Source organism: Asterias amurensis, chromosome 9 (assembly GCF_032118995.1).
Source record: "Asterias amurensis chromosome 9, ASM3211899v1".
Classification (NCBI taxonomy): domain Eukaryota; kingdom Metazoa; phylum Echinodermata; class Asteroidea; order Forcipulatida; family Asteriidae; genus Asterias; species Asterias amurensis.
In genome coordinates this window covers 17,071,886-17,091,803 of record NC_092656.1, presented here as the reverse complement: position 1 = coordinate 17,091,803, position 19,918 = coordinate 17,071,886, and the positions used below count along the sequence as shown (strand labels likewise).

Below are 19,918 nucleotides of genomic sequence, written 5' to 3'. Positions count from 1 at the left end.
AATAATGGAAGAATAAACACCCTTTTCAAACACGTTGTGTGCTTTCAGATGCATGATTTCGAGACCTGATCAGCTGAGGTTTCAAATTCAACTCAATGATTTTAGTGAGAAGATACCTCTTTCTTCGTTACTTCAGAGGGAGCCGTTTCTCACAATGTTTACAACTTTCAACAGCTCTCCATTGCTCGTATGAAAGTAAGTTTTTATGCTAACAATTATTTTGAGTAATAACCAATAGTGTCCAGGACGTTTATAGACACTGGACACTGTTGGTAATTACTCAAAATAATATTAAGCATAAACCTTAGACTTGGTATGAGCTATGGAGAGCTTTTGGTAGTATAAAAACATTGTGAGAAACGGCTTCCTCTGAAGTAACATACCGTTGAGAAAGACGTAAATTCTCAATTGAATAAAAGACTTTAGGCCTGAAAGCACAGAAATTTGTGAAACAGGGTGTTTTTTCTTTTGTTATTCTCATAGATTAGAGAAACAAGGTGGAAAGGTTTTTGCTGTGTTTGTCGACTACAAAAAAGCATTCGACCGTGTATGGCATTTTGGTTTGTTCGCAGTCTTGCAACAATATGGTGTCCCTGGAAAACTAATCAACATCATTAAGGATCTGTACAACAAGGCTAAGAGCTGCATTAGGATAAGCAACGAACACACCGACTGGTTTCTAACTACTACCGGGGTGCGGCAGGGTTGCCTGTTATCTCCTGACCTGTTCAACTTCTTCTTGGAGAATAACCCGACAGAGGCTTTTGCTGAGTGTGACCAGTGTGGGATTAATGTAGACAATGGTAGATGGGTACAGACTGCGGGATCTACGCTTTGCAGACGACATTGCTCTGATAGCAGAGTCAGAAGCTGATCTCCAGAATTTACTTGACAGAGTGCATGACACCAGCAATAAGTACGGAATGGAGATCAATGTACCAAAGACCAAAGTAATGGTTTTCACACTCGATGATCAAGACACAACATCAAACATCACAATTAATGGTTCAGCACTGGAGCAGGTGTCACAGTTCAAATACCTTGGTGTGACTCTGACACCATCCAACGACTCCTCCTGTGAGATCAAACAGAGGCTGATGCTAGCATCCGTGGTACTTGGAAAACTTCAAAGAATTTGGCATGACAAATACGTAACACAAAAAACAAAACTGCGGCTCGTGAATGCACTGGTTTATCCAGTTCTTCTATACAGCGCAGCAGCCTGGACCATTAGGAAGGCAGACCAAAAGAAGTTAGAAGCTTTCCAAATGCCCTGCCTGCGCAAAACCCTGAACATCTCCTGGCAAGACAAGGTGCGAAATGAAGAGGTGTGGAGGAGAGCGTCAGCTGGTGGTAACCCACCAGACTTGATCACTTCACGCATCCACAAGATCCAACTTTCCTGGTTTGGCCACATAGTGAGAATGAAAAACAGCAGACTTCCAAAATGCATCCTTCTTGAAACAGTAACTGGAAAAAATAGACAGGGTAGACCTCGGAAGAGGTGGGAAAACGACATCATCACGAACAGCACCTTCTACCTGGAACATCGAAGAGCGCAAGATAGGCAAGAGTGGAAAAAGAAAATTTGTGGAGCCAACGTCCTGCGGGATACGGTGCAAGATTGATTGATTCTCATGCATTTTTGATGACCAATTGAATCAAAATTTTCACAGATTTGTTATGTTATGCATATGTTGAGATACAACATGTGGGAAAATTGGTCATCCCCAATCTCGACCTCTATTTCAACATCGTGATTAAACCCCTAAATCTACTTTGATTAATATGTGCAGCAACTCTGGATCGCGTCATTGGTGCACAACACCACCTAGCAACCATAACATTATCTTTACTACCAAAAGAGGAGGAGTCGGGCGATTCAGTGACATTCAACGTATCAAATGACTTGAACGTTGGCAAGGAGGTAGTTGAAGCTGTCAGGAATGGTGTTTTATCATCATGTCAGCAAGGTAATGAAATTTAGTCTATAAATTTTTGTTTATCATGATAAATTCAACAATAAAATTGAAACGCCTCTTTAGTGCTCCCTTCAAAACATTCACTTGTGTTATACCTATTCAAATTGTTAATTTAAGCCTTTTTCTAAACATTGATTCTGAGATAATGACAAATTCATGGTTTGAAATGTGGCACAATATGTGCCAAAAGGAGGGGTGCGGAGACCAGTGGCTGAGTGTTATCTAGGTGTTGGTAATCAACTTATGAACTTATGCACACTAACAGTGGAGCTATATGTACATGTACAGTATGGGTGTGCCAAAAGGAGGGGTGCGGAGACCAGTGGCTGAGTGTTATCTAGGTGTTGGTAATCAACTTATGGACTTATGCACACTAACAGTGGAGCTATTATGTACATGTACAGTATGGGTGTGCCAAAAGGAGGGGTGCGGAGACCAGTGGCTGAGTGTTATCTAGGTGTTGGTGATCAACTTATGGACTTATGCACACTAACAGTGGAGCTATACAGTATCGGTGTGCCAAAAGGAGGGGTGCGTTGACCAGTGGCTGAGTGTTATCTAGGTATTAGTAATCAATTTCTCAAGTACTTGCTTTCAGTTAGCTCCAGAAGTAAAGCCATTTTTAAGTATAAACTTTCACTTCTTTTCAATACAGGTCCTCTGATTGGTTTTCCTGTCATAGATATGCAAATTAGTTTGACAAACCTAATTGTGAGTCCAGGTACTGCCCCAGCAATGGTGTCTGCCTGTGCATCACAGTGTTTACACAGCGCCCTCAATGCTGGCGGCAGTCAGCTTCTTGAACCCATGATGAATTTACAGGTAAAAATCACCTTTTCTCTCCTATCCTAGAAGTTCAGTTTTCCCTTTACTTAAACTATTTTTAGCAGATAAAACTTAAACAAACTATTATGAGGCACCTTTTCAAATCAGCAGAGTGTGGGTTCAAATCCCCAGCTGTGACACTTGTGTCCTTAAGCAATACACTTAACCATTGCTTCGTCCTTCGGATGGGATGTAAAGCCGTTGGTCCCATGTGTTGTGTAACGCATGTAAAAGAACCCAGTGCATGCACTTATCGATGAGAGAAGGAGTTCGCCCTGGTGTTCCTGGCTGTGGCTGCTGTATGCGCCGTAGCACCTTGTCAACATTTACAGGGTGTGCTAAGGATTAGGTCTCATAGTTTCAAAGTCATAGTCCCACTCACGTTGCAGTAAAAACAATTGGCGCTTTGTATCCTTTGGAAAAGGCACGTTATAAATACGTTGATTATTATTATTAGCTGTTTCGTAGCGCAGCGCAGCGAAACAGCTCTTGTTTTTGTTAAAGTTTTTTTTATTATTATTATTATTTTTTTTTTTATTTGTCATCTTCAGAAAAATTTCATATAAGTGCTGATTTGCATAGTTCCCAAAGAGCAATTGCAATGAAACTTTCAGGGATGAAAGGTATTGGGGCAATGATCATTGCAAAACAAGGATGTCATTATGACATCATCACAAGTCACGTGACGACAACTTAAAGGTGTTGTGTTTTAAATGTTTGAAAATTTATAACAAATCAGCCACAAGAGACCGTAGGTTTCTGTTTGCGGGATTGGGTAGGGATAAATTAGGTCTTCATTTTGTTTCGTGTGCGTGACCTCACATGACCTCTACTTTCGGTCGAAAGTGGCCCTCTAATTCAAAATTGGAAAAAGATATGAAGTTGCTTTTAACAATGTTAGTGCGTGGCAAGGGTGGGCAGTTCAAAAAAAATACCAATGACGTCACAAAATGCAACGGCGCCCTCTAGCGGCAGGTTGAAAACTCGTCAAAATGGACTTTTTGAAGATGTGTGTGGTGAAGTTTTGTGTAATCACTTCAAATTTTACACACATGTTAACTGTCAGGCAGCCATCATATGTGTGAAGTTTCAGATCAATGACGTCATTGGGGGTCACGTGACGCGGCCTTAAAGGTGCACTTTTTGAACTAATATAACTCCCGAAGTAATTATGCGATTATGTTGAAACTTGGTAGGTTGTTGGATATTGACAAGTTCTTGTGAATTGTGAAACGACGTCATGATGACGTCATCACATTATTTTTTATGATTTTTTAAATTTTTGCACCTTTAAGTCATAAATTGCTATCTGAACTTGGTATAATCAAAATTATTTTTTTTAAATAGGCTGGACTGTCATAACTGCTTTGATGCAAAGAGAATTTCAAATTGAGAGGGACAATTTGAAAATTTTATTAACGAAACAGCTCTGCATTTGTGCACAAATGCAATCATGTCTAGTTATTATTATTATTGCAAGGACTCCCAGCAGAGTGGATACGTGCGCATTACAAGTCCTATTATTATTATTATTAATGAGCTTGTACATGTATGGTGCACTGGAACACATGTACTTGGTACTTTTTTTGCCAAGGAACGTAATGCACCAAAATCTACAACTTGCATGAATATTCATATTTATATTTAATTTCTATATTTAGATTGTTACTGATGAGGCAAGGCTTGGAACGGTGCTTGGTGATTTAAATTCAAGGAGGGGTCAAGTTGTTGCCATAGAGAATCGAGATGAAAGTAGAATATTGTTTGCAAGGACACCTCTCTCAGAAATGATGGTGAGATTGGTTTATTTTAAAGACAGTGCACACTATTGGTAATTGTCAAAGACCAGTCTTCTCACTTGGTGTATCTCAACATATGCATAAAATAACAGACCTGTGAAAATTTGAGCTCAATCGGTCGTCGAAGTTGTGAGATAAGAATGAAAGAAAAAAACACCATTGTCACACAAAGTTGTGTGCTTTCAGATGCTTGATTTCGAGACCTCAAATTCTAAACTTGATGTCTTGAAATCAAATTCCTTGAAAATTACTTCTTTCGTGAAAACTACATTACTTCAGAGGGAGCCGCTTCTCACAGTGATTGTATACTATCAACCTCTCCCTATTACTCATAATCAAGTAAGGTTTTATGATAATAATTATTTTGAGTAATTACCATTAGTGTCCATTGCGTTTAAGCTGTATTCTTTCATTTGAATAATTGCTTTCCAGATAAACACCTGTACAGTACATTAAGTTTATTTGTCTGTAATGTGTGTGCTAACTTTTGATTTTTCTTTGTACAGGGGTATTCAACTGCTCTACGGAGTCTCACATCAGGCACCGCAACTTTCTCTCTGGAGTTTTCAAATTATGAGCCTGTGAGCAGAAATGAGCAGGACAAAATTATCAAAAAGATTACTGGCTTGTAATTAATTGGACACTAAACTTGTTTGTAAAGTTGGCTCCATCTTTTAGCTTTTTTTAACAAGGAGTTGATGCACTCTGTGTGATGGGATTCATGGGTTTTGTAAACCATCAGGTGCTATTTTGCCCCTCTAGTGTACACAACACTATGGACCTCATCACAGTGTGCGACAATGCAATAATGACATGAGCTGGCCTACTTGGTGTGTGCAATGTAATCAATTGAACAAGAAGTCCATCATTCCATGTACTTTGTTGTTTAAATCTTATCTCTAGAAACCTTTCTGCTGAGCACAAAAACCAAATGTTCAGAAATTCAGAAAAACAAATTCAGAATGTCCATTAGTTATTTGTGAATGTTTCCCGGCTAAAGTTTCTATTTGGCTTCTGTGTAAGTTTGGTCCAATAGGTTGAATTACATTTGCACATGAATTCACCCTCCCTACCATTGACCAATGATATCAATTGACATAAATATCACTTATTCATTTTTGTATTTGTTTATTTGTCTGACACGTTTGCATGACTTATCAATTAACATTCCCATAATGTCATTGATTCAATACTTAATGTTAAAGCATGCATTTTATAACTTCAACATTTCACTGCTTACAATGTTACATTGTGTGTTCAGATTTGTTGACTTTCAGTCTGTTCTGAATACTTCTGAAAATGCATCAATGCTTCAAAAAGATACTAACAAAAAGTTGGTACAACAATGGTTTTGGGAATGGCATTTTCGTTCAAACCATTTGTATTCATGGTTATATAATATTTATAAGTAAACTTATCAAAAGAGATGGTGCAACCTTGATGTTTGATCCTAATACAATGTAGACATTCATAATGGTGCCATATTTGACTATTATCCCAAACTAACAAACAATTCACAGGCATGGTAGATCATTTGAAATTGGTAACATTATTTTCATTGATAATAGTTATTCATCACTGCCCAAATAACCATATTTATAACGCTCCTTTTGCCAAAGGATACAAAGCGCCAGGTATTATTACTGCAAGGAGTGGGGCGAATTTTTGAGATATAAGACCTAATCCTTAGGACCATGTAATGGTTTACAAGGTGCTGTGGCACAATATGCTGCCAATCCAGCCAGGAACACCAGGGTGAACCCCTTCTCTTTTCGATAAGTGCACTGGGTTCTTTTACATGCGTTTACACAACACATGGGACCAACGGCTTTACGTCCCATCCGAAGGACGAAGCAATGGTTATGTGTCTTGCTTAAGGACGCAAGTGTCATGGCTGGGGATTCGAACCCACACTCTGCTGATCAGAAACACCAGAGTTTGAATTTGGTGCTCTTAATCGCTTGGCCACAACACTCCCATGCGGCCAAACATTATGGACGTCCATCACTTTCAAACATTGGCCCTTTTTGAAATCACAGCTTGGGCATTGTTTAGGGCTAAGGTTGCATAAGTTATTTTGAAAGTGAGTGATTTTGGTATGGAGCCTCAAGCCAAAGCCGTATTTTCAAAGAGGCATTTATTTTGAAGAGATAAAATTTGCATCAAAAAGATTGTGAAAAGACAATTCAGAGGAGCTTATGGAGGACCAGAGATACAGGAACATGTTTATTTACATGTACTTCTTTCTTAAAACCAGTGGACACTATTGGTAATTGTCAAAGACTACTGTTCACAGTTGGTCTATCTCAACATATGCATAAAATAACAAACCTGTGAAAAACTTCAGCTCAATCGGTTGTCGAAGTTGCGAGATAATAATTAAAGAAAAAAAACCTTGTCACACAAAGTTGTGTGCTTTCAGATGCTTGATTTCGAGACCTCAAATTCTAAATCCGAGGTCTTGAAATTAAATTTGTGGAAAATTACTTCTTTCACAAAAACTACATTACTTCAGAGGGAGCCGTTTCTCACAATATTTTATACTATCAACCTCTCCCCATTACTCGTTACCAAGAAAGGTTTTATGCTAATAATTATTTTGAGTAGTTACCAATAGTGTCCACTGCCTTTAAATAATAATTGCGTGAACATTTTTATTAAGGCAAAAGTAAAGCAGCAGAACTTCAATTCGTTTGTCATTATATGGGCATGTCCCCTATATATACAAAATGGTTAACAATGTTCAAACAATACTTCACCAACAAAAATACCTATTGGGGTAGATTATTAATAGCATCCAAACTTCCCCTGCATAAGGTCCAACTGCATAGAGCAAAATAAGTACTTTGCACTAAACATGTTAGCAGAAAAAGGAATACCTTTTGTAACTGAGTACCATGCTGATTTTGATTGTAAACTAGTTTTTAAATCATACTTAATTCCCTTAAAGCCATTGGACCCTTTCGGTAAAAAGTATTGTCCAAGGCCCACACTTCGTGTATCACAACTTCTATATCAAATAACAAACCTGTGAAAATTTGGGCTCAATCGGTCATCGGAGTTGGGAGAAAATAACAGGAAAACCCACCCTTGTATCCGCGCGTTTCGCCGTGTCATGACATGTGTTTAAAATAAATCCGTAATTCTCGTTAACGAGAATTGATATTGTTTTACTGTTTTCTCAAAAAGTAAAGCATTTCATGGAATAATATTTCAAGAGAAGTATTTCACCACTACCTTCTGTAAACCCTGTAAGTTATTTGTAAATCTGTGAACTTTTATTTTTTTTTCTGTACCAAAAGGGTCCAATGGCTTTAAGGGAAGGTATAGATTTAAATAAAACTTGCTTGGTTATTACAAGGACAGCAGCTTTCGATAATATAAAGCAATCTGAAGACCATTTCACTTTGAAATAATTTGGTTATGGAAAAAGATATCCATTGTTATCCCCCAAACTTGAAATTGAAAACAGTAACATTTCTCAGATTGTGTGTTCCAATTATGGATGATTCTGCCCGAGTGGATAAAATATTACCACCTTTTAATTGAAATTTTCACAGATTAGTTTAACTGTTTATATCTACCTTTATACAGTATATGATTAAAACAATCGAACGGTTCCCAAAACAAAGGTACATGTAAAAGATTCCTTTTAAAGTAATTTTCATGTAGCTATGTATTATCAAATAACACCAATCATGCCAATTAGTGAAAATATCAAAACAAAGTTCTTACATAATTATACTTAAAATAAGTTGATTCCAATTGTGGCAATGAAAATAAGCAATGGTAATTTGCTCAAGGAGTATCTTAAAATGCCTTTTTCTTTGACTTTTATAATATTTTATACAAAGACATTTGGTTTGGAGGACTGGTAATATAAACTTTACCATAGGAGAACTTCCAGCTTGAATCTAATAGTTGTTTTACCAAAAATTTACTGAATGTTCTTTTCTTGCCATTGTTTTAAAGGTACTGGACACCTTTGGTAATTCCCAAAGACCAGTCTTCTCACTTGGTGTATCTCAACATATAACAAACCTGTTAAAATTTTAACTCAATTGGTTGTCAAAGTTGCAAGAGAATAATGGAAGAAGAAAAACACCCTTGTCGCAAAAACTGTGTGCTTTCAGATGCTTGAATTCGAGACCTCTGCTGATTCAAATATTTTAGTGAGAAATTATTTCTTTCTCAACGTTACTTCAGAGGGAGCCGTTCTCACAATGTTTTATATTATCTACAGCTCTGTATTGCTGTAAGTTTTTATGCTAACAATTATTTTGAGTAATTACCAATAGTAATAAAGGAAAAGTGTCTAGTGCCTTGGTCTTTTGGTTTCAAATGTTTTGTTTAAATATAAAATGTTAAATTCAATTCATAATATAATATAATGTTCAACCCTACTATGAAGTTAGTTATTTTCAGTGTCAACATTTTAAAGGTGTTCACTTTAATAAATACAATGTACATATGCTTTGTGCAGAATGAATACAAATGATTTTTCTTTACCGACTCTTCAATTTCTTTTTAGATCTGTTTGAAATATAAACGAGTTCGCTACACATAAAAATGTGCTGTCTGTTGTCAAATGTTATTTTAGCACCAATTTACAGACACAGGCACTTTTTAATAAAATGTTTTAATTTATCTGGGCTGGGTTGCAAAGCCTTTCAATTCAGAGCCAAATAAATGTTATGCCATCATTTCTTTACCTCAAAGTTTAGGTTTTTGAATAAAGGTAGACATTTTTACAAATATCAAACAGTTTGTATGTGCTTTGAGAGGGTTTTTTTTCATTTGGTAGTGTACGGTCCATCACATGCATGATGTACATATATGACGGTATGAGTAGCATGTTGTTTGAGCCTGCTACATGGCATGCTAGTAATAATACAGGAAGAATCCACACAGGGTACATGTACATGTAGATACACATAAATGCATGTCAATTGTGACTACATGTAACCATTGCTTTTAATAGTTTGGGGTACTATAAATGGTACCAGAGTAACATGCCTGTGATATTTTTTCACAGGACTCGGGGGGGGGAAAAGTACTGAGTATACAGTGCTAACACACATCGGTGTATGGGTAAAAACCAAAATTAATATTCTTTATCCCCGATGCAAATTCAACATCTATTATAAATGGTACATCGAGTAATCTCTTTCAAGCTCCAGTAAAGATTAGTGGACACCATGTACATTGACTAGAATTCTCTCTTTGCAAATGGTGGAAAATAGATATTCAAACAAACAAAACCCACCAAGTATCTTGTTTCACAATATGTTGCATTATAATTATATAAAAAGTTTTGATATAAAATCAACCTTCTCCACGCCGTTTTCTTGTTCAGTAGTAGTACGACTGTGTGTATACATGAATGTTTCAATGTTTATAACTTGTACTTTTCAAAAGTTTTTTCAGTGTGTCACATATGCATGTACACATTTCAAAAATTACTTGAGCTTGTAGGAGTGGAGAGGGAAAAATGGTGGAGCCAACGTCTTTCTGGATATGTTGCAAGATTGATGGTTTCTTGTAATTATTTGAAGAGACCCCGTAGGAAAACATACACACCTTGAATCTTCAACTGAAGCTTGAATTCATCCGTAGTTTCAATTACTCTTAACGTACCTCAGGCCGAGATAAAGCTGCTCATTAAACACATCTTAAAGTGGTATGAAGTTGTCATATGGCTTGTAGGCACTGATCACATGTCACACTCGGGCAATTGATAAATACCAATAAATCTGATGATGTTTGGTGGCCACTCCCACTGGAGACAATTTTTTAACAACATGAACAACTCTTACAGTTTTTTACTAGAAGTAAATAAGTTGTTGGGGTTTAATTAAATGTTGTTATTTCCGCAACAAAACTTAATGACAAAAGTGTCTCCCTTACAACTCTTTCCCATATAATTAGCTCAAGGAGATATTTGGTTTGTATTGTATATATGAAACTTAAGCAAACAAATTGATCAAACATTTGATCGAGATCACCTTATTTCTGAACCTCAACTTGACAATTTTGCAGTCTCCTTACATAGTTTACTTAAAAATATGCATTCTTTCAAACCAAATCAGCTCTTGCAATAATACCCAACTGCCCAACAAAGTAGTTTGATATGTATCTTCAAGCTTCTGTTAAAGACAGTGGACACTATTGGTTATTGTCGAAGACTAGTCTTCACTGTTGGTGTATCTCAACATATGCATAAAATAACAAACCTGTTAAAATTTGAGCTCATTCGGTCGTCAAAGTTGCGAGATATTAATGAAAGAAAAAAACACCATTGTCGCACAACGGTCACACAAAGTTGTGTGCTTTCAGATGCTTGATTTAAATCAAATTCGTGGAAAATTACTTCTTTCTCGAAAAAACTACATCACTTCAGAGGAAGCTGTTTCTTACAATGTTTTATACTTATTTGTTACCAAGTGAGGTTTTATGAGAATAATTCTTTTGAGTATATACCAATAGTGTCCACTTCCTTTCAGTAAATGTTCCTTGTAAAAATAAGTGTGTGTGCCCCCAAAAATTAATTGCACAGTTAAAAGTTAAAAAAACATTAGTAGTATTCTCAATGTGACCAACCATAAAAAGCAAGTGTTTCTTAACTAGACACTTGAAGGAACATTAATTACAGAATTGTAAGAAAATAAAATTGTGAGTATCACAGATTTACTTCAAACTTACACGATCTAATGATGATGATGATAGAAGAAAACATCCCTTGAAATATTTCTGTTTGAAATGTTATATTTGATGAGAAATAAATAATCTAATCATGTGTTTGGAGTTAATGGCTTAGTGAGCATTTTATTCATTTTTTAAATTTTGCATCGATGTGATGCAAAATGTGAAATTGGTTTTTCACTATTTTCCTGTGACCCAGATGGCTGATTGATCTCAAACTTCTACAGTTTATCTAAGACAGGGTCTGAGGTCATCGTGCAACAAGAACCGCGTAGCCAGCTCTGGGGACAGGTCCTTTTCCTGTATTGCCCACGGCTCTGGAACAGCTAACCCGTTCATATCAGAGAAACACACAACATCTCCCTCTGCCAGCGGCAACTTAAACAATATCTCTTCCAGAAGGCCTGTTCATGAACTTGGGTTTTTTCTTCCCTTTCAGACCAGCGCCTTTGAATGTATTCACAGATAAAGTGCGCCCAAGAAGTGCTGTTTTGTTATTTTGTTATGACTGTAATATTATTTGTATATGGTGGATTACAGAAAGTGCTTACACTGCCAGCTTTGTTCGCAAAAACCAATCCTGTAATGTTACTTTAAGTTACAATTACTTTTCTCAAGAGCAAATCATGCAAGTGATTTAAAGCTATGTTTGTGGTTGTTATTAATAATTGTTGTAGTTGTTATCAGTTATGATAACTATTGTTTAGGTGTTCATGTGGCTCACTCTGATGAATCGTTAGTTACTAGAAATGTCCACAATGGCAGTCAATCATGTCAATAAATTCAAGCATATTGAGATCACTCCTGTAGATTACTTGAAGAAATTTTGCAGTTGTTCTCGTATTTCAAAGTCAATTGATTCCATGAGTCTAGTGAAGGTAGGAGTGCCATGAATGCGTTCAAACTCGGTGAATTGTAGAATGCAGAAATCCCTCAGTGATGTGCAGTGGACAGGATCTTTCATTGACAGCTGTGGAGACAAATCAAAATGCATTTAGCTTTTGCTATGTTCTCTTTGGTAGTTAAAGGCATTGGACACTATTGGTAATTACTAAAAAAAAACTTACTTAGTAACAACCAATGGGGAGCTGTTGATAGTATAAAACATTGTGAGAAACGGCTCCCTCTGAAGTGACGTAGGTTTTGAGAAAGAAGTAACATTTCACTGAAATGTTTGAATTGAGTTCGAGACCTCAGCTGAGGTACACAACTTGACCACTTGTGCGACAAGGGTGCTTTTCTCTTCCATCATTATTCTTTCGCAACTTTGACGACCAATTTATTTCAAATTTTCACTGGTTAATTATTTTGTTCATACACCAAGTGAGAAGACTGGTCTTTGACAATTACTAAAGGTGTCCAGTGCCTTTAACAATACAGTAGGTAACAAAACGCTTTGATGAGTTTGTGTTTCGTCAGATTCAGCATTTGTAAGAAAGAATTGAATTCCAATAGACATTGAACAGTTGAAGATTACTCACTTTCCTTTTCCTTTTATCATGTTCTGTCTCAAACTCATCTTCTACATCTTCCCTGTCTCCCATCACAAGATAACTGAAAATCAAAATCATACATATTATGTAAATATAGAGTGAGCAATGCTCATACCTGTAACTGTTTGATGTACCTATCTACAAGGGGTGAGCAATGCACATACCTGTAACTGTTTGATGTACCTATCTACAAGGGGTGAGCAATGCTCATACCTGTAACTGTTTGATGTACCTATCTACAAGGGGTGAGCAATGCACATACCTGTAACTGTTTGATGTACCTATCTACAAGGAGTGAGCAATGCTCATACCTGTAACTGTTTGATGTACCTATCTACAAGGAGTGAGCAATGCTCATACCTGTAACTGTTTGATGTACCTATCTACAAGGGGTGAGCAATGCTCATACCTGTAACTGTTTGATGTACCTATCTACATGTACAAGGGTTGAGCAATGCTCATACCTGTAACTGTTTGATGTACCTATCTACAAGGGGCAAATTTCATGGCTCTGCTTACTGTCGACTTAAGCACATAATATGATCACCATTCTCTGCTTACATGGCAAGCGCTGCATTTCTGCGCTGATTTCTGCGCTATCTATGTAAGCCTAAAACGCAAAGTAATGTGGAATACGCACGCGCATTAGCCAAAATTTCCCACTAAACCTTGAAATATGCTTGACGTAAGTGCAGAATTCCCTGCTTCCGCAAGCGCAGATTATTTGCTTTTGGTAAGCATAGCCATAACATTTGGCCCAGGTCTAAATGGTTAAACCTGAGACCTTGGCATCCAAGAGTAAGCCAAGCCCTTACTTATGGACCAATACTTTGATTGGGTTTGGTCACAATGAGTCAAGGGCCCACTTTAATTAAACCTATCGCCAAACAAATTTGCTAAGCACAGAATAGTATTGCTTAACAGAAATAAGTTTCCAGCCAAAACTACATTAAGTTTGCATTGTTGTGACTGGTGTCCAACTCAATTTGTGCTCAGCAAAGCAATTAATCAAGCAGTATTTCTGCTTAACAGCTTTATGGACCTGGTCCCAGGTTTCAAGACCTACATGTACAACAATGATCTCTACACATGGTGCTTGAGAAAACAGTAATTACAGCATAGCAATTGAAAGTGATCAGGTAACATTAAGGTTAAATCTTACTCGACTTGGGTTCCGTTTTCCTCACGGCAGACATCATGTAACACTTCCACTACTGCATAAACAACGTCAGGAAACTTCTCAACAACCACACTGAGGACAAAAATAGATCCCCAAGTAGTCAGCTTTTGGTAATGCACAAGGGTCGTGGGTTCCAATCCCATCTGTTGATATGCCTGGGAATTTTTTCACAGGACTCTGGAAAGTACTGAATATACAGTGCTTAGACACACAAAACACAAAATAATAATAATTTCTTCATGTAAATTTTGATGTTTTCTTTCCAATTGTACTTATTACTCTTGTGTAGTTTTAACTGAAATGTTTAATGTCAAACAAGGCTAGGTAAATCACAAAATGGAAATTCATAAACAAACATACATTTTGGCAAAGCGGTGTTTTTTTTAGTGTTTTTTTATACACATTTTTGATGTTATTATTGAAATAAACATTTTCCCCCAACAGTTTCAACTTTTCATGATTAGCCAATCTTTGATTTGCCTTTTTTTATGTTGAAGTACATACATGTACCACTGGAGCGATTGCAAAAAACTCCAACCTATTGCGTTTTCACAGAGACAATTGTACGACCTACATATACATGTAGATAAGCTTTCAAAGTCAGCCAAATGCATTGGTGCGTACAAACTGCTGTACACAGACCCCACATGCGCAGTTTTAGCAAAGAGACAATTAGTGTGACAAGTGTCACACCAGATGCTGTGTCACACCAGAAACATAATTGTCACACCAGATGCTGTGTCACACCAGAAACATGACAATCACACCAGATGCTGTGTCACACCAGAAACATGACAATCACACCAGATGCTGTGTCACACCAGAAACATGACAATCACACCAGATGCTAATGTGTCACACCAGAAACATGACAATCACACCAGATGCTAATGTGTCACACCAGAAACATGAAAATCACACCAGATGCTGTGTCACACCAGAAACATGACAATCACACCAGATGCTGTGTCACACCAGAAACATGACAATCACACCAGATGCTGTGTCACACCAGAAACATGACAATCACACCAGATGCTGTGTCACACCAGAAACATGACAATCACACCAGATGCTAATAGGTCACACCAGAAACATGACAATCACACCAGATGCTGTGTCACACCAGAAACATGACAATCACACCAGATGCTAATGTGTCACACCAGAAACATGACAATCACACCAGATGCTGTGTCACACCAGAAACATGACAATCACACCAGATGCTGTGTCACACCAGAAACATGACAATCACACCAGATGCTAATAGGTCACACCAGAAACATGACAATCACACCAGATGCTGTGTCACACCAGAAACATGACAATCACACCAGATGCTAATGTGTCACACCAGAAACATGACAATCACACCAGATGCTGTGTCACACCAGAAACATGACAATCACACCAGATGCTGTGTCACACCAGAAACATAACAATCACACTAGATGCTAATAGGTCACACCAGAAACATGACAATCACACCAGATGCTGTGTCACACCAGAAACATGACAATCACACCAGATGCTGTGTCACACCAGAAACATGACAATCACACCAGATGCTGTGTCACACCAGAAACATGACAATCACACCAGAAACATGACAATCACACCAGATGCTAATAGGTCACACCAGAAACATGACAATCACACCAGATGCTGTGTCACACCAGAAACATGACAATCACACCAGATGCTGTGTCACACCAGAAACATGACAATCACACCAGATGCTAATAGGTCACACCAGAAACATGACAATCACACCAGATGCTAATAGGTCACACCAGAAACATGACAATCACACCAGATGCTAATAGGTCACACCAGAAACATGACAATCACACCAGATGCTAATGTGTCACACCAGAAACATGAAAATCACACCAGATGCTGTGTCACACCAGAAACATGACAATCACACCAGATGCTGTGCCACACCAGAAACATGACAATCACACCAGATGCTGTGTCACACCAGAAACATGACAATCACACCAGATGCTGTGTCACACCAGAAACATGACAATCACACCAGATGCTAATAGGTCACACCAGAATCATGACAATCACACCAGATGCTGTGTCAAACCCATGAGAATCACACCAGAAGTGTGAGAGTTGGTATGAATGCTCATTATATTATCAATTGTTCTACTGTCCACGCCTGTGTGCTTTTCTACCTGTACACTGTACATGTCTCATGTGCGCTACAGTGTACACCCCAGGGGTCGATTTCACTAACGCGTTTTGGTCATCGCAAACGCCGAAATCGATCGCTAAATCTAAAATCCATCGCAACTTAGCGATGGATTTTTAGCCGACGATTTCACTAAAACTTAACGATGAATATACTTGTCGCAAAGTTTTATTTAGCGATGACAATCTTGCGATGACATGTTAGTGGTCGCAAAGTTAAAGTTCATCGCAAACTTATGATACATTGCACCATTATGTGCTTATAGTTATAGCGGTGTACGTTTTGACGTATAAATTGCCCGTGATTTAGAGTAAAATGAGTGGCGCTACATTATTTTGGTCTTGCGGTCTTTTACCTGGTAGACTCAGATTGCCGATGACAACTATCAGCGACGCAACTGCAGCAAAGAGCCCCTTAATATCGGTAAAAAGGAGATACTATATGGGTTCGATTATTTTAACCATCATTTTTAGAAAAAAGTAATGTGTAATGTATTGGCAAATTGACAGTGTGAAGCTTAGTATTATTTCTTCCTCCATGGTATTATTAGACAGATATGTCAGAATTTTCATCAATCCCACCGTTACAACAGATTTACGAAAACTGTTTATTAAAATCAAAAATTATAATAGAGGCCATAGGCCTATAAATGCTTTAACCCTTTGTAAATGAATCCTTAAACATCGTCCACAATAGTTCGTGTGCACCAACATGACAACGATTTACATATAAACTGCACAATGCCATTTCATTTCGAGCGGCGACCGACGATTTTGTTGCTGGATGTCAAAGGTTACTACTTTTAGCCTCGTACAAAAACTTTATTTCCCTTTTAACGTCATCGCAATTGCGATGACTTTAGTGAACGCAGAATTAGCGACATCGCAATTGCGATGGATTTGAGGTTTGCAATCTCATCGCAAGTGTGTTAGCGATGATCGCAAACATAGACGTTAGTGAAATCCGCCCCAGGTACTCAAGCAACATACCCATGCCTGAGGTATTTATAATTTGACACAAGTGGGTCGTTGGCATTTGTGTAAGACTGTATTTCTTCTTTGCCCCCTTTCTTGTAGTGGGAGGGATATAATAATGTAATGGTACCTTGAGTTTGACGGTAGTAATGCCATAAGAGCTAAGGCACTCAGCTTTCTTCTCTCTGCTTGTGTTATCCAATCCATCTTCTCTGACCATACTACAAGGAGTTTACTTAATAACTCATCAGGCTAAAGGAACAAACAATATTTACAACACTCTTTAAGGGTAAACTACAAAACTAGTAGTTATTTCATCATAACAAGCCGAGTGCAACACAACCTCCAAGTAAATAACACAGACAAATCCTGTATTGAGCAGGCTGTACTTTCCTGACACACTAATGTATTGCAGTTTGCAAGTCATAAAATCTTCTATTGATGCTCGGAACTTTTTAGATCTTGCTTTTCTCTGATTTAAATCAATGTAACCAAACCAAGGCTGGGAGGTCATAATAGCCTAAACTCTTTTTAAAGACACTGGACAACATTGGTAATTGTCAAAGACCAGTCTTCTCACTAGGTGTATTTCAACAAATGCATAAAATTCAAACCTGTGAAAATTTGAGCTCAATCGGTCGTCGAAGTTGCGAGATAATAATGAAAGAAAAAAACACCTTTGTCACACGAAGTTGTGTGCGTTTAGATGGTTGATTTCCAGACCTCAAATATTATAAGTCTGAGGTCTCAAAATAAAATTCGTGGAAAATAACATTGTTCTTGAAAACTACCTTAATTCAGAGGGGGCTGTTTCTCACAATGTTTTATACTATCAACAGCTCCCCATTACTTATAAACAAGTAAGGTTTTATGGTAATAATTATTTTGAGTAACTACCAGTAGTGTCCACTGCCCTTAATACAAAAAGAATTGGTTTTCATTATTACTATTGCAAACATATGAAGATTTGTACCTGTTGCTTAGTGGTATGACAATATTGCTGCAAGAAGGAGAAGAAGAATGATTGATTCTTGATTACGATCCTAGCAAACACGGAGAGATACATGGACATCACTGTTGGGTACTCCTGGACCAACAAAATACAAAGAAATAAAATACAGTAAACAGTTAATACTAGGACTGTTGACAATTTTAAGCTTTATACAGTGTTCTTCATACATTCAGTGAACAAAATGAAAAAAACATGTAACCCTTAACTATTTATGGGTCAAACAAATTTTGGGTCGCCTGCAAGTTTTTTACTAGCAAAATGAAATAATGCAAATAATTTGTTTTTAAATCGATTAGGTCCCCTAATTGATAGTATTTGTATTCATAAAAATAAAATGTTTATGGGTTTGTGATTTGAGGTTTGTTTGTATAAAAAACTTTTGCCAATAAAATGTTTGTGATTTCCAATCAGTCAGCGACACACACTGTACATATGCGACAAGAGATGTGTTTATGAGGTTATTTTTTAGCACAAGATATAACTGGAACGAGTTGTGGAAATTTCCACTTAGATTTTTTGGTCAAACATAAAAACTACTGGCAGCATGGCCCAGTAAGGACTTTCTGATTGAGAGTGATGGTGGATACGTCTCTTCTTTAGTAAAATGGCTGAAGCTAGCCGTAGGCCCAGTGGCCCATTTTTATCATTTATTTAGATTTCCATTTCACCTTGGGATTATTGAAATGAATTGAATTGAATGGTTTATTCGACAAGTATATAAAAATACATGAAATTTAAAATCCTTTTGTACAGCAACACGTGTTCGACCAATCAAATGATAAGGATGTATGTGTGTGGAATATAAATAGTTGTAATTGTTTTTTAGAAGTATTAGTTGGAAGAATTGGAAGTGTTTGTTAACTGTAGAACACTCACATGTACAGTATATGAAAAATCATTCAGGTATTAAAACATTTTTCTTGTTTAAAACAGATAATTGAAAAATGTTTCTGGTTCCTTCTTTTATATCTATTGAAGCAAACATAATTGTCAACTCACCTCTTTGTCTAGAACCCTCTGCAAAATCTTGGGAAGGAGTTGTCGAAAGATTTGTGGACCTTCCGTCGGGAACACCTTTAAAATTGTCTCCACAAGCTAAAGAGTATCACAGAGAAATGTTTATCATTTGTTTTTTGTATTTTTGGGGGGTATTTTTTGTTTATCTTTTATTTCTGAGTTGCCTGGCTTGGCTGGATGGTGGGTAATACACATTCCTCCTGGGGAGGGTGTGTTTGGTGTTTTTATTGTCTGCAACCAAAAGGTCAGCCACTTTGAAAGTGACTTTCTGTCACTATTGGCTTTCCCTGCAAGGGTTCTTGTCTTTTGTTTTGGTTTCAAGTGTTTTGTGTACCACCCCCACTGGAGGCTGTTTCCTATAGTACATGTATCTGCCTGTGGCCAGGCCAGGTTCCTCAGTACTTTGCTTAGTGTTCTTACATATTTGTATTGTTCTGAAAACTATTGTATTGCTTTTTCTTGTAAATCTTTGATTTGCAATTTTTTTAATCTTTTGTTTTCATGTTTGCTGGCAAACAAAATGAAATGAAGTGAAAAAAACTGTATGAAAAAGTATTCGAAAATGTAATCGCTTGCAAAGTACAGAATTTTAAAGAAAACCATGGTCAGATAATTGTTTGTCCATACAAGTTGCGTACCTTCAAGACAATGACAATTCCTTCTGGTCTAACACTTTCCAGGAGGCTTACACATCCAGCATATACAGCACAGGAGTAGCTCTACAC

General features: G+C 37.3%; 2 protein-coding genes across 5 annotated transcripts in view; one reads left to right on the top strand and one right to left on the bottom strand.

The window, feature by feature from the left end:
- Positions 1-10,177, top strand: part of LOC139941344 (ribosome-releasing factor 2, mitochondrial-like) — a 31,607-nt gene extending 21,430 nt beyond the window's left edge. For all 4 annotated transcript variants that reach the window (XM_071937788.1, XM_071937787.1, XM_071937790.1 and 1 more), the window contains 4 exons: positions 1,797-1,973; positions 2,638-2,804; positions 4,469-4,600; positions 5,113-10,177. In XM_071937788.1, the coding sequence (XP_071793889.1) occupies positions 1,797-1,973; positions 2,638-2,804; positions 4,469-4,600; positions 5,113-5,238 (602 nt within the window). In that variant the 3' untranslated portion in view covers positions 5,239-10,177. The remainder of the gene's footprint in view (positions 1-1,796; positions 1,974-2,637; positions 2,805-4,468; positions 4,601-5,112) is intronic.
- A 139-nt stretch (positions 10,178-10,316) lies between these two features.
- Positions 10,317-19,918, bottom strand: part of LOC139941343 (importin-11-like) — a 34,751-nt gene continuing 25,149 nt past the window's right edge. Inside the window, exons 22-28 of the mRNA XM_071937786.1 lie at positions 19,832-19,912; positions 19,176-19,271; positions 18,138-18,251; positions 17,295-17,416; positions 13,964-14,053; positions 12,790-12,862; positions 10,317-12,278 (exon numbers count right to left, since the gene is read on the bottom strand). Coding sequence (XP_071793887.1) covers positions 12,120-12,278; positions 12,790-12,862; positions 13,964-14,053; positions 17,295-17,416; positions 18,138-18,251; positions 19,176-19,271; positions 19,832-19,912 — 735 coding nt within the window. The 3' untranslated portion in view covers positions 10,317-12,119. The remainder of the gene's footprint in view (positions 12,279-12,789; positions 12,863-13,963; positions 14,054-17,294; positions 17,417-18,137; positions 18,252-19,175; positions 19,272-19,831; positions 19,913-19,918) is intronic.